Source organism: Austrofundulus limnaeus, unplaced genomic scaffold (genome assembly GCF_001266775.1).
Source record: "Austrofundulus limnaeus strain Quisiro unplaced genomic scaffold, Austrofundulus_limnaeus-1.0 Scaffold125, whole genome shotgun sequence".
Lineage (NCBI taxonomy): Eukaryota > Metazoa > Chordata > Actinopteri > Cyprinodontiformes > Rivulidae > Austrofundulus > Austrofundulus limnaeus.
In genome coordinates this window covers 479,213-494,138 of record NW_013952527.1, presented here as the reverse complement: position 1 = coordinate 494,138, position 14,926 = coordinate 479,213, and the positions used below count along the sequence as shown (strand labels likewise).

The following is a 14,926-nucleotide window of genomic DNA, read 5'->3' as shown; positions in this document are numbered from 1 at the left end:
ACCAACATCTGGTGAAAATTTCATGTCATTAGCACCTCTAGTAATATATTTACTGAGAAAAATGGTGACGTGTTCAATACTTATTTTACCCCCTGTATATTGAGGACTTCATCCCTCATTCAAAATGGGACAAGCCATTTTCTTACAAATCTTAAAGGGGCATTATCATGTAAAATCAACTTTTTTGAGTTTTATATCATGTTATAATGTTACACGCTCATAAAAAACATGCCCAAAGCCTTGCTTTGACTCATTCATGCATGTTTGAGAAATCCTGCAGCGTATTTAGGCAGCCATGCTGAGGAGCAAAACGACAGGTGGGAACCGGAAATGCCTCTGGGTTGTGTCCTTTTGGGACAAACTCCTCCTCTGGGATGTGTCTTTAAGCCGAAATTCTTCATGGCGGAGCGCGCCCCTCCTCCCACCTGCTCCGTGACTCTACTACGTGCTGAAATGGGCGTGACCTAAGTGGTTGGATTTTCTTGAAGAGAAAGAGACCTATTTCAAGACGTTTAGAAACTGTCAAGATGAGAAGTAAATTGTTTTGGTGATTTTTACAAATATATAGCTCTTTCATAAGCTGAAAATTTGACATAGTTACTTTATTTTAGTACAAAATTTAAATATAGACTTGGAAAGCACACGATTTTGCCCCTTTAATCAGCTGTTGCATTGTGGTCTCTAAAATTCAAATGAAACAGGAGAGAAACATGCTGATTTTTTTATTTTCCCACATAGACAAGTGTTACGATTGTTAAAAATGWGTGTTATGCTCTCCCCAGACAATATTATTAATATTAATAGTGGTTGAAGGTAGATTGTTCTCAGTTTGGTCAAGGAGATGGCAGTGACACAAAACACTGTAATATTAATAATAACAATAATAATAATAGTACATTTTGCTACTATTATATGGCTATGTTCACCCAGCAGGTCTTAATGCTCAATTCAGATTTTTTGGTGTGAAAGTTCACATTACATTTTAAATGCCACCTCTATTAGACTCCAGTGTGAACTCTACACGGCACTGATGTGATCCGCATGCGCAGTAAAAGACGTGACGTCTCATTCAGCTTATTTGTTTATGGAGTTAGCATGGATGCTACTTTTATCATGTCAAATTTGAAGTTGTTTAATCAGAGCCGATTAAATAATTATCTGATGTGCTTGTTTAGTTCAATGTTTATATCTGAACCTCAGAGGTCTTTGTCCTTGAAAAAAATAACTAAGTAAAAGTAAAAATACCATTAAAGAAAATGGCTTTGGTTAAAATTTGTTTTACTGATGAGAAAAGTACTTAAGTAAAAGTCACAAAACTGTTCACAAAAATCAGGAAAGTAAAAGTACATTTGCACATTCTCTAAGAAATAAACAGTTTAATTTAATGAACCAAACTGGTTCCATTAAAGCAAGTTGAGTAAGTTGATCAATATACATATTTTCTTTTAAATAAAATATGTATATTACTCCATATTTATTCTACTAGGTTTAGTGAAACCAGGTGATATGACTTGGTGGAGTAAATTCAACACTTAATTTATTAAGAGCGCATGAAAAACTCCTTTCATGATGAGTTTGGACACATACTATCATATGTTTCTGTGGATTCTCAGTCATCCAGGACAYGRAAAATTAAAAGAAAAAAAAGACGAAGCAAATGGACTTCTGTTTTGGAGCTGTAAATGCACTGAGCTACAGATTTAAACAGCCTGACTCGAGGTTAGTGTCTTATCCATCCTTCCCCCCCACCTCACTGACAAAAAGTCGGATGGAATGCGACATGTGCATTCAGACTGCAGTCGCTTTTCCTCCTACCATTTCTGACACTCCCACTTCAGCATGTCTTTACAACAATGCTTCAGGGGAGGGGTGCTCTCTGGGGTGGGAGCTCGGCTCCACACTCAGCTCCAGTGAGGAGCTATGTGTACATAGACGGTGCTTTGTACCATCAAGCGTTTTTCCACATGACTACCACATGAGATTCAAGGATTTATCAAACATGCAACGCTCTRGGTATGTTTTTGATGAGGGTATGGCATTACAGCATGATGCAAAGCTCAAAAAAGTCGATTTTGTATAATACACCCTGAAACAACAGTTGTTTCCTCTAAACTACAAAACCACCAGATGTCTTACCGTTCTTTCCCGCATAACTCCTGTTGAAGCCACGTTCGTTGATGGTAGGAACAGTATTTTCACAGGTGCCATGGAATAGGCGTTGCTCATTGTTAGGATGACCATTTCTTGTCTCCAACTCTACCTTTTTGATCTCAAGACCCTTCCACAGTGCAGGATTCTGAATCCTCTCAATCTACAAACAAGGACATGTGCGTTTACAATATGTGCATTTTGTGTCGAATTTGTCAATTTTGCATTCTCATTTATCTTTAAAGTGCACCAGAAATAAAACACATTTCAGATGACACATCTAGAAGAACTTTTAAGGCAGTTGTAGCAAAAGTAAAAAATTATCAATACACATCAAGTGATAATGGATCATTAATGAATGTTACCTTGGTAATGGTTCGATTGCATGTGGCTTGGAACAGTTTAACGACATCAGTATACTCTGGTGTCCCAGCCTGCAAAGTGACAGGTAGACATGTGGTGCCAGCTGGGATGTCATCCCAGTGGTCAGGAATATCAGTTTCTGAAGAAAAGAAAACATGTTGTTTGAGACATTGTTTTAGGGCATACAAATGTCACAAGCTCAACAATGTTCCTTGAAATTTAAGTTAAAATAAAAAAATAGATATTGTTGCCAAAACATCCAGTGCTTATTCTCTTTTGCCCCATACGTCTTTTGCAATTTTTAGCTTCTTGCTAGTCTTTTGCTATTTTAGCTACCCTTTTTGCTTATTTTAGTTTTTAGCTAAACCTTAGCTGCTTTTACCAGCATTTACCATTTAACAAGTGTTTTGCTTCTTTTAGCTTTAATGACTAATTTTCAGCCTCTTCAGCAGTCATTCTGCAATTTCTCTAGTTCTTGTGTGAATTACCTTTCAGTTTGTTAATTCGCTTTATCTTCAGGGTGTTTCCCTTGCTGTCAGTGGCTGGTCCTTTTGGCATCGTCACAGTGTAGACTTGACCTTTGATTTTAACTTGYACAGTTTGTATTGCCTTCTCCAATGCTTGCTCAAGCTGGTAGTTGGTCATTGGATCAAAACTCTGAAACTGAAGCCCTGGTGACTGATACTGCCAATCTGCCACTGAATTCACCAGTTCCATTTTCTTTTGCATCTCCTGCTCCTGTCTCACCCTCCTCAGCATTTTATTTATCTCAGTTTGAGCTTTGAGCACATCCTTACTGAGACCCTCAATGACGATGGAGACCTGGCCATTTTGGTTCTCCGTTCTTATGCTCACACCCAGGTTTTTCTGGATGTCAATGATTTGCTGACAGTCTGCAATAGAGAAGTTTAGAATGTCATTATCGATTATGGGGATGCTTTGTTGGTCATCAGAAATTAGGGCATCTATCTTCTTTTTAGCTGCGTCCACATTAGCCGGAGAGTCACCACAGATGTGGAAACAAGTAGGTTTTGGTTTGACTGTCTCAATGATGACATCATCTTTTTTCTGGGGGTCATCTTGACTTTTGGAATAAAAGAGAGCTATAACAGAAATAAAAAATACATTAGAATTGCATATTTATAACTTATGTTTATGACAGGAAAAAATAACTAAGTTGTATTTTCTATATTTACATTTTAATGTTTCCATTGCTTTGCCAAATAATCCCACTTTATCTTTAGGATCTGTGGCTTCCCTTTGTTGCATGCTGCTTAGGAAATCACTGAGCATGGGTGCCTGGAAAATGACTATTCGGATTAAAGTCAGGGCACTGGAAGTGTTTTGGCTCATCACATCAATCACTGCATCCAACATGGCATCTGCCACCTGTTTTGCCTTGACGTTGCCTTGACCTAGAAAGGTACAACAGAAAAGTGTTTGAAATGTACAAATTTAACTAAATGATACCAATTCTCTGCACGTTTTACGTGAGCACGTGAGTCACTTCTGCAATAAATTTTAGAGAATTTCTTCCAAAATTATTACATAATGYGAAACTAATGGTTAAATAAAGGTTTAAATAATAGCATTTGTATGAACGGCAAATGGAAATTTTGAAGACTGGAGTTAAGGGGACAAGTCAATGCCGGTTTGTCAACACCAGCCAAGACACAATTCAAGAACTGAAACTGCAATAAGCTGCAGTTTTAAACATTCATAATCAGAAAGAAGCCATGTTTAGCCTGTAGGGAGAAACTTGTATGAATCGTATGTTATTGTGTTTTAACCTGTTAGTAAACCTCACCTGTACCAATGGCAGGAAAAGAGACGGAGCTGTGGTTGTCCTTCACACACATTTGAAGAGCTTCCTTCACAACAATATTGATTTCTGCCGGGTCCGTCTTTCCGACCAGGTGGAGGATCTTCTTGGACTTCAGGTTCCCTGGCTGTGTCATTATCATGCCTGGATTGGGCTGTGAACCTGTGGACATGGATAGGGAATCTGAATTCTACTGAAATATTACAGCTGTGATGTTTGTTTATTCATGCTGGACTGACTTTCTGGACCAACTTTGGCAATGACACAGAGCTGGATTAATTATCAACTGAGCGCACTGTAAATGTTACGAGGCAAGAAAATGGTTACACTAATGTTGAGGAAAACTTTGAGAAAAGGTAACAAATAGTTAACAAAAAAGTTATTTTATTACTGAGGAATTGGCATTCTTCTATAACAGCCCGACCAGCTGCATCCAGAATTGCCTTGGAAACACCTGGGGAGGGAGACAGGAAATAACTTTCAATTTAAATACATATGTACTAAAGGTTATGGTATTTTTTTATCAATCTTATCATTTAAAGATGCWGAGCAATTTTAGACAGAGATCTACAACATAAACTTCATTTTCATATCTGTTCTATTCTATTTCATTTCTATCAGTGTTAGAAGGAGACGAAACAAAGTATGTGTGGATCCTAAACATTTTCACTTTTGGTTAGAAATGTTTACCTGACTGAAGAGAAAAGTTTTCATTTGAAGAGTTGACGATGACATCAGTAGTCTCCTTAGTTATGTCTCCAGACACTACTTGCACCGTCACATTCCCCATTTTAGTTTCATGCATTCCAGAAGTAGAGATGACTTTAGAGAAGGAACCTACCCACAGACCAAAACAGGACACATGTAATATTTAAATGGAATTAAAATTGAAGAATAAATTGTCAATAAGATCTTATGTTACAAGGGATATTAATCCTAAAGTTTCATCTAGATTACTGAACAAACCAAATATAATATAGTTTTACTTGCATACATGTGTTTGCTGCTATAATGCATTTTTCCTTTAACATCTAAAACTCCTGCTCCTAAGTCCTTCATATTTAATTGAAATTTGAAAAAAAATAAGTGGATAAAATCCACTGCAGCCTACCTGTACTCTGGGTGGAGCTTGTAGACGTCAAATTACCAGAGGCATTAGGAAACTTCTTCATAAATTCATCACTAAACACCTGGAGGGAAATTAATTAATAAACAAGTTTTAAAACAAAGCACATCATTACTGGATTTCAAGACAAAAGTGTTTGGATAGCTTTTGACAGACTAAAATTATCAAACAAACGGATTTCTTGTTCAGTTTCATTGGTTTTACAGATCCCTTGATCCGTGCTCCAACACACCAGACTCAACAGTTGAACTGCCTCTACATGTTCTGAGTAAAACATGTTAAAGATTGTTACATTTACCTGAATAGTYTGTGTATCTTTGGGGAAAAGAACAATTGCAACCTTCTTTAGGTGCTTGKGTTGTGTCTGGCTGCTAAAGTCCAGGATTTTATCCAGCATCACCGACACAACAAGGTCTTTTGGAAATCCCAAGTTTCCAGTACCGATAGCCGGGAAAGATATGGAGGCCAACTGACTTTTCTCTGCCGTGTCCAAGCAATCTTTAAAGATCCCACCTAAGATCTGGAAGACAGATCATAWATAATGTGATACAAGTGGAGTTTTCCTGAAAATTACATTTGAAGTACAGTTTTGTTGATGAAWACACATTTTAAGAACTCCGTTAACACATAATGTAAGACTTACCTTTTCAGCTGTGCCTTGGCCCTTATCCCAGCTAGGTGAAACTGCATGGAATACTTGCTTGCTCTTCAGCTTGCAGCTGTCGGTAACAATGATGTCACCAGTTGTTCCATTAGACTTTTGGCTAGAAACCAGTTGCTGAAGCTTGGGTCCAGCTGCAGCCAAGATGGCATTTGAAACCGCCCCTCTATTCAGTGCAAGATCTTCAAAGACTGTGTTGACTATCACCTCCGTCTAAAAACGTGCAAAATCACAAACTAAATTATGTGCTATCTTGAAATAAGGCATAGTAAAATATGATCAAATATTACCTTGGCAGATTCAATGTGTCCTTTTTTCAGAACGATCTCCAAGCCCTCCGGAGTTCGCACATAACCCAAGTTGTGGTGAAGTACAGGTAGCTTCACTTGTGGAGACTTTGTGACTTTAGGAGGAGGAACTGATAGAGGATGACTAACACCCTGATTTCCAAACACTTGTTTGATGGCACCTTCCATAACCTGAACAACTTGATCATCATTGTCCACCAGATGGATCTTCTTCAGTGTGATGTCATCGTACTTCTCGTCGCAGTATTCCTTCACTGCTTTGACGATGGTCTGCACACACAGACTGAGGGGGAAGCCTAGGCCTCTACTGATGGCAGGAAGAGCCACAGAAAGACAACCATTCTTTTCAGCGAGTTCTAAGCTTCCTTTAACAGCTTTTTTTAATTGTAACTCAACTTTTGTGGACTTACTGGGTTCAAATCTTGGACCCATAGCATGGATGACATTTTTGCAGCAGAGCTGCCCCCCAGCACCAGTGATGACACATTCCCCAGGTTTCAGTTTTCCATTCACATTTATTAGTTTGTCGCATTCACTCTGCAACTGAGGGCCAGCAGCTTTTGAAAGTGCTCCTCCAAGACCCCCATTAAGGTTCAGGTCCTCATTAGAAGAATTGATGACAGCATCCACATGGTGCCTGCACATATCTGCCTTAAAAACAGCTATTTCCACTCCATCAGTCGTCTGAATTTGGTAAACAGGTTTTTGCACTTGTACAAATGCAAAGTCATCTTCTTCCTCATCCACCAGCTGGACCATGCAACCAGTTTCATTCTTGATTAAGGGAACATACATGGCTTCTTTCTCTTTAAAGAACTTCTTTACTCCAGGTTTTGAAACTTTAAAATGATCAAAGCACACAGTACCCACCCAGTCTTCCACAACGMTATTACACTTTTTTACAGCAGCTCTGGAACCACTTAGGATGATGGTCTTCTCTAAGTAAGACACTTCCACGCTGCTTTCTAACTGTTTCAACAAGGTTGTCTGACTTTGAAGGTATTCAACGATGAGATCTGCCTGAACATTAACAATTTCTTCAACTTGAGCATTCTGTGTTAAAAAGTCCTCTAATTCATCGCTAACTTTTGCGACATTATCCTTGTGGCCAGACACCACGACCTGTTGAGGAGTAGTGTGGATTCGAGCTTTTCTGCCTGAGTCACTGTTGGCACTTTCCAACTGACTGACAAGGTCCTGCCACTCTGACATCTTCAGGACGTCACTGTCTTCAACATCAATGTAGTGAGAAATCAGCAGCTGCTTCAGATGATCCTGAGCATCCAACAGATCCCGGTCAGAAATGGCAATGAGCTGCAGCCGATGTGCGCTGATCTCCAACGCTGCATTTATGGCATAGGCTGTGAAAAGAGCATCTGTGAGCTCCTCTTGTTGCTCGTTCTTCAACATGTCAAACAAATGCGTGTCTACTTCTAAATTTTGCCGTTTTAATGCAAACATGGCCTCATTTATCACTTTGTTTGCATTAATTATCTCATCCACAAAGCCAGTTACTTTCACAGYCCCGTTCTGTTTGTCATAGGCCACTTTCAGCTCCGGGTACATTTGTAAAAGTTTATTCTGAAGACCATCTTGGGAAAGAAGGTGGAGAAGTGATGGAGAAACTTTGATTTCTTGGCTTTTGCTTAACTTCTCCCTTCGCACCTTTTCTTGAACTTTGTTAAGGACTTCTGTCAGAGGTTTCTCCAATCTGTTAACATCTGTCACAAGACCCGCCACTGATAAGACACCATTGGCTTTATTGGGTACTACAACCACGTTTTCATTATGAAGTGTCTGCTTGATCTTCTCCTCTACCTCTTTCCATACCTCCGACTCAAGAGAGAACTTTAAGGCTTTGAACTTAGACACAGCTTGTGCAAAGGCTGACTTCACAGTGTTTTCCCACTCTTTGATGATGGCTTTGGCATTATTTTCCTTTAGTAACGAAGGTGCAGGGTTCAGGCGCATGTTTGACTGGTTAAGGGTCATGACGCAGAAATGTTTAGCCAAGTCACAACGAACAGTCTCCGCAGCAGCTTTGTTGTTACACAGATATCTAAGGACAGCTTCATCAATGGAATCTGAGATGGCAGCAGGAAGTTTTAGTGAAGGCTTATCCTTGCCATAAAGAGCTGCTCCCAAAGACTTGTAAAACGGATAGACTTTGACTTCTTCCTTTTTTATCTGATGCTTCTTGTTTAGGACTTTTCTAGCATCTAAAGGTATAAAATACAAACTGTCAGAACAATGCTAAGAATCATATTTCCGTTACTGAAACAAATGAACAAATGGAATACCTTTATGGTTCTTAAAGGTGACGATGGCAGACTGTTCGGCTTCAATAAGTTCGACATCTTCCACTTCCCCTCCTTCGTTCTCAAAGTGAAGCTCAATTATGTCAACACTGCAGTTTGAAATGCCTTCAACTACAACTTGTTCTGTGACTTCAAGAGGTCGAACTGATAGTTTCATCTTGGTGAACATCCTGTTTTTAGGACACTTTGCTACAAAGTCAGAGTTATCTGTGAAACAGTAGAAGAGGAGGACATTTTGGTGAAACTTTACCTGAATTCTTCTCAAAAGGAATACAAAAAGTTGAGCTTTTTGAAACTGTAAACTGAATCTGTACCTTTTCCATTCTGGAATGTCACGACACCCTTGGAGCCGTCAGGAAGGAAATCCAAAGTGAAATTAGGGGCAGTGGTAGAGCTACGGTCTTTTAAAACATTCTCTACAAGCATCTCCAAGAATTCCTGGTTTACATTCTCTGGAATTTTCTCTAAGACAGCTGAGGTGGAGCACAGCTCTTCATCTTCTGCATCATCATCATCGTTGCCTTGTGGCTCCTCCTGAACCACATCCACGGGTTTCTGTTTGTCAGCAGCTGAAGGTTTGTTGGTCACTGAAACATCTGCTGTTAGTGAGATGTGAAAGATGAATAAGTGACATTTCGCTTTAACAGAGCTGTAAGAGCTGAAAGAAAATCTATCTTTGAGGGAATTTACCTGAATTATTTACTAAATATGACAATAAGACTTTAAAGACTAAAAAGAAGAAAAACAAAGATTTGTTTTTCCATCTGACGTTTGCTAAAACTTACGACGGAGTATTAGGGCCACAAAAAGTTTTTTTTTAAATTATGAAATTAAAGTCGTAATATTACGAGAAAAAAGTCATAATCTTATATGACGTCCGTTTTTGGCTCATTTCCTCATCATTTTCCTCACACCTGCCGTGGACAGTCACGCGTCTCAGTTTGACTTTGGGGGTCACTGTTAGTGTAAAGGAAAATTTTGTAAATGATTAATTGAATGTTAGATGCAGTTTTGTGTTTTATACTTTCTAATCATTTCAGCCTTTAAAGTTAAAGCAGACAAATAGTTGGTGTGTGTCTTATGTGTTCTTTCTTTTAGCTTAAATAAAAATGAGTTACGTTCTATGTCTGACATAAAAGGTAACACCTCCTGGGGTGTAACCAGCAAGAGAAATACATTATAAGGTCAATTCATTATTATACAGGTGCTGGTCATAAAATTAGAATATCATGAAAAAGTAGATTTATTTCAGTAATTCCATTTAAAAAGTGAAACTTGTATATTATATTCATACATTACATACAAACTCATATATTTCAAATGTTTATTTCATTTAATTTTGATGATTACAAATGACAACAAATGAAAATCTCAAATTCAGCATATCAGAAAATTAGAATACTACTGAAGACCCATAAAAACAAAGGATTTATAGAAATGTTGGCCAACTGAAAAGTATGAACATGAAAAGTATGAGCATGTACAGCACTCAGTATTTAGTTGGGGCTCCTTTGGCCTGTATTACTGCAGCAATGCGGCATGGCATGGAGTCGATCAGTCTGTGGCACTGCTCAGGTGTTATGATAGCCCAGGTTGCTCTAATAGTGGCTTTTAGCTCTTCTGAATTGTTGGGTCTGGTGKATTGCATCTTCTTCTTCACAATACCCCATAGATTTTCTATGGGGTTAAGGTCAGGAGAGTTTGCTGGCCAATTAAGAACAGGGATACCATGGTCCTTCAACCAGGTACTGGTAGCTTTGGCACAGTGTGCAGGTGCCAAGTCCTGTTGGAAAATGAAATCTGCATCTCCAAAAAGTTGGTCAGCAGCAGGAAGCATGAAGTGCTCTAAAACTTCCTGGTATGTGGCTGCGTTGACCCTGGACCTCAGAAAACACAATGGACCAACACCAGCAGATGACATGGCACCCCAAACCATCACTGACTGTGGAAACTTTACACTGGACTTCAAGCAACGTGGATGAAGTGCCTCTCTTCTTTTCCTCCAGACTCTGGGACCTTGATTTCCAAAGGAAATGCAAAATTTACTTTCATCAGAGAACATGACTTTGGACCACTCACCAGCAGTCCAGTCCTGTTTCTCTGTAGCCCAGGCAAGACGCTTCTGACGCTGTCTGTGGTTCAAGAGTGGCTTGACACAAGGAATGCGACAGCAGAAACCCATGTCTTTCATACGTCTGTGTGTGGTGCTTCTTGAAGCACTCACTCCAGCTGCAGTCCACTCTTTGTGAATCTCCCCCACATTTTTGAATGGGTTTTGTTTCACAATCCTCTCCAGGGTGCGGTTATCTCTCTTGCTTGTACATTTTTTTCCACCACATCTTTTCCTTCCCTTCGCCTCTCTATTAATGTGCTTGGACACAGAGCTCTGTGAACAGCCAGCCTCTTTAGCGATGACCTTTTGTGTCTTGCCCTCCTTGTGCAAGGTGTCGATGGTCGTCTTTTGGACAACTGTCAAGTCAGCAGTCTTCCCCATGATTGTGTAGCCTATAGAACTAGACTGAAAGACCATTTAAAGGCCTTTGCAGGTGGTTTGAGTTAATTAGCTGATTAGAGTGTGGTACCAGGTGCCATCCATTTTGAACCTTTTCACAAGATTCTAATTTTCTGATATACTGAATTTGAGATTTTCATTTGTTGTCATTTGTAATCATCAAAATTAAATGAAATAAACATTTGAAATATATGAGTTTGTATGTAATGTATGAATATAATATACAAGTTTCACTTTTTAAATGGAATTACTGAAATAAATCTACTTTTTCATGATATTCTAATTTTATGACCAGCACCTGTAGTAGTAAAAAGTTGTTAGTGTTGCAGAGTCTCTGCTTAGAACAGGCTGCTGTGTTTTGCTTTGATTTCAGCCCAAGGTCTCACACTGAGGCCTGCTGAGTGCTGTACTGTGAATCTGATCGGAGTCAGAAGACTGAGAAAAAGGTTTTAAGAAGAAATCCAGTGGATTCCTGTTTTATTCAGACATACCATTTTCAACATCGCATTTTTTTCTACAAGTGTAAAATGCTTTTATCCAAATTTCATGACGACTAAATCTGACAATGCAGCCACTGAGTACAATACAGCTTCAGTTTATCATTTCAAAGTCCTGCTACTGATAATTTGATGCCAAAGTGGTAAAAGATTAAGTATTTATACTAAAAAAACAACTTCATAATTTGCTCAACATTCCTCATTKTAGTGCAGTGGTATGACTGCTTTTTCATGTCAAGGTTTTCGTAATGTTATGAGTTTATTCACATAATAAAAAAAAACAATAATAATCTTGTTGTGTGGCCCTAATAATCTGTGGTAAAAACTAAAGCCTCTAGTTACATAGTCTTTCATTATTAGAAATACTGAGCTGTGGCTATTTCATTTCTTATAATAAATTACATTATTTACACTCAACATCATTCTACTTASAGTAAAACAAACAACTAAACTGAGACAAATGAGGAAAGAAGCTTTTGTGCTTAGAACAAAAGTGAAACTAAATCTTTGCATATTGTTTTTGTACAACTGAGCTTGTTAAAGTGATTTAAACTTTATATAGTAATTATAAAACCTAAATGAAAGAAAAGCACTTTAACAAGTATTAATTAAATTTCAAATCTTGAAAACAAAAGTCCAAAACTGTCTTWAAGGACAAAATTAAAATATAATCTGCTGTTCTCCACATTCTGTAGAAATATTAACTACAGATACCTAAAACATGTGTTCTGTTGTTACTACTTACACKTCTTGCTGCCTTTATCAGACGGATCCTCCTGTATAAAGTAAAGAAGAAAACAGTAGACGTGATGTATTAATGTATTTATTCAGATAGGAATACTTTCACTTTTTTATATACAGATGCTCTCAGGAAATCCCAAACGTTTTTTTTATCAAACTGTTTAAATCCACTTGTGATTTGTGTTGTGTTGCAATAATTAATTAAAAGATAAAGTGTGACAGAGCAGAGCTCTTAGTATTAGCTCTTATTTCAGATGGTATGCAGACTTTAGACCTATCATTAGAAGCCTKAATATGCACAGAATCTATTAGGGCTGCCACAAATGATTATTTTTACAATCGATTAATCACCGATTATTTATTCGATTAGTCGACTAATCAGATCATACGTTAATTGAATATAAAACATAGAGCTTATCGCGCCAGAATGCAGCTGCTATTATATAACCATGGTTAGATTTTAGCTATATGCTAACTAAAAATAATTGCTGTGGAAGGCAGGTTCTGCTCTGCAGATGTTACACAGGTTTCTCTTTTATTTTCTTAAAATGATCCCACACTTTGAGCTCTGTTGTCAGGTAGCCATGATACCAGAGCCTGTCTGTATAATGTCTTGTGACATCCACGGCCTACCCCAGTTACCACTTCTGTGCATGTGTGTCAAGGACAGAAAGGCAGATGTGGCAGTGGAAGGTGTCAAAGCAGTTTGGAGAGAAAAACAACAAAAAAAAGAAAATGATTAATCGATTATTAAATTAGTCATCGATTATTTTAATAATCGATTAGTCGTCGATTAATCGTGGCAGCCCTAGAATCTATACTGCATTTTGTACAAATGTTAAAAAKATGGAGAGGAGCCCAAACAAGCTCTTGGCCCAAGACCCAGCCCCTCCTTATTCCTGCCCTGGCYCAAGCTGTAAACACAAAAGGAAGTTAGAGGAACAAAGATAATAACTATTGCCTCTKCTGTTTACGATCGATCACATGACTTCCACTAAGATATGAGCAGATTTTAAAGAAACAAGCATTAAATCAAAATCTCATGGATTAAAAACATAAAATACATGAATCTTTAAGATAAATAGACACTGATCGAAAAGTGAAGATGAATAAATTACACTCACACACAGTGGGTGTGTTCTGTTTTCAGACTTGCCTGTTATGAAATTAGGGAAACTAACAAATCCAAACAGTGAAGGTCTGTTTGTTAATGAGATTGTTTTTGTTTACCTGAGTTGTTTTCTCCTCTGAAAGGAGGTGAACAGTCATCTTTAACACGCCTTTATCCACACTGATTTGATGCGACTCTTTCTGCAGGACGTTCCTCTGGTCTGGCAGAGGAAACACAGCATTAAGAAGAGTTATTTACAATAATAAAAAAAAAGATAAAGATTTAATTCTTGTTAAAGTGAGTTTTTGCAGCCCCACAGTTTGAAACCCACCTTCCTCACTGCGGAAACGCAGCACTGCTGTCCTGCTGCCGGCCTCATGGTCCACCTCACAGTCTCCTCCGTGAGATTTCTTACTCTGAAAATACTTTATTAACTTAGTTTTTAACCTGGGAGCGTTGGTTTCCTCCAGCTCCACTAACAGATGATAAGAATACGCGTCCGCCATGATGGCTGCACCGCTGTCTGTCTGCTGACACTTTCACTTTCCTTTCTCTGTAAACGAAAGCTTCACTTTATTATTTATCACCAGTGTTCGTGGCGTTGTGTTCAGCTTTCAGGGTTGGTCTATAGAGGTGCAGCAGGAAGGAGACATTTTTTAAAGAAACATTAACTTTAACTGGCAAGTTTTTACTTTCGGTTTTTCATTCGGGACTTTCCATGCCAAAGGATAAGGTGAGCGCTTCGTTTATTTAAGCTTTTTTTTATAAGGTAAAGTACATTTTGATCTTATAAGTGGATAACTAACTGCAGGAAATCCAACATAACATTTGCGGGGAGAGTTTTAAAACGATTGGCTGCGTGTTGTCGCTCGGTGAGCGTGAGACTTTAGTTTTTAAATAAAACAGGAGATTGTTTGTAAAACAGTCAAACTTTAAGGAAAGAAAAAGAAACAAACATATTCCAAGACATTGCACAGCGGTTTATCACAAAACAATTAATCCAACTGAAAGCTTGTTTATTTGTTTGGTTCAGATGAGTGGAAGAACCTTGTTTCTGTCTCCCTCTAGCGGAGAAAACATGTAACTGCACTTTATTTACAATACGTTTCACCTAATAACACCAGCGTGAAAGAAACAATTTATTTATAAATTTATTTTATGTAATAGCTTGTAGTAAAAAAATACAGTTCGTTTCTATTTATTTAGTTTTGCATTCAAAAAAAAACAAAGAAAACTTTGACAGGGAAAAAATAGTTAATTGCAGCAGTGTGGCCCATAGGGGCCCATACTAAACTCATAACTTCAAGTCATTTATAACG

The 14,926-nt window shown here is 38.2% G+C and overlaps 2 protein-coding genes across 2 annotated transcripts in view; one reads left to right on the top strand and one right to left on the bottom strand.

Moving 5' to 3' along the window:
* parp14rs1 (poly(ADP-ribose) polymerase family member 14-related sequence 1) overlaps positions 1-9,339 on the bottom strand; it is an 11,744-nt gene extending 2,405 nt beyond the window's left edge. Inside the window, exons 1-13 of the mRNA XM_014015221.1 lie at positions 9,061-9,339; positions 8,729-8,953; positions 6,411-8,647; positions 6,103-6,333; positions 5,758-5,979; positions 5,445-5,523; positions 5,024-5,170; positions 4,725-4,787; positions 4,319-4,495; positions 3,708-3,926; positions 3,000-3,614; positions 2,514-2,650; positions 2,137-2,311 (exon numbers count right to left, since the gene is read on the bottom strand). Of these exons, the coding sequence (XP_013870675.1) occupies positions 2,137-2,311; positions 2,514-2,650; positions 3,000-3,614; positions 3,708-3,926; positions 4,319-4,495; positions 4,725-4,787; positions 5,024-5,170; positions 5,445-5,523; positions 5,758-5,979; positions 6,103-6,333; positions 6,411-8,647; positions 8,729-8,953; positions 9,061-9,172 (4,639 nt within the window). The 5' untranslated portion in view covers positions 9,173-9,339. The remainder of the gene's footprint in view (positions 1-2,136; positions 2,312-2,513; positions 2,651-2,999; positions 3,615-3,707; positions 3,927-4,318; positions 4,496-4,724; positions 4,788-5,023; positions 5,171-5,444; positions 5,524-5,757; positions 5,980-6,102; positions 6,334-6,410; positions 8,648-8,728; positions 8,954-9,060) is intronic.
* A 4,615-nt stretch (positions 9,340-13,954) lies between these two features.
* parp9 (poly(ADP-ribose) polymerase family member 9) overlaps positions 13,955-14,926 on the top strand; it is an 11,570-nt gene continuing 10,598 nt past the window's right edge. Inside the window, exon 1 of the mRNA XM_014015223.1 lies at positions 13,955-14,340. The gene's annotated coding sequence lies outside the window, so the exon portion shown is untranslated. The remainder of the gene's footprint in view (positions 14,341-14,926) is intronic.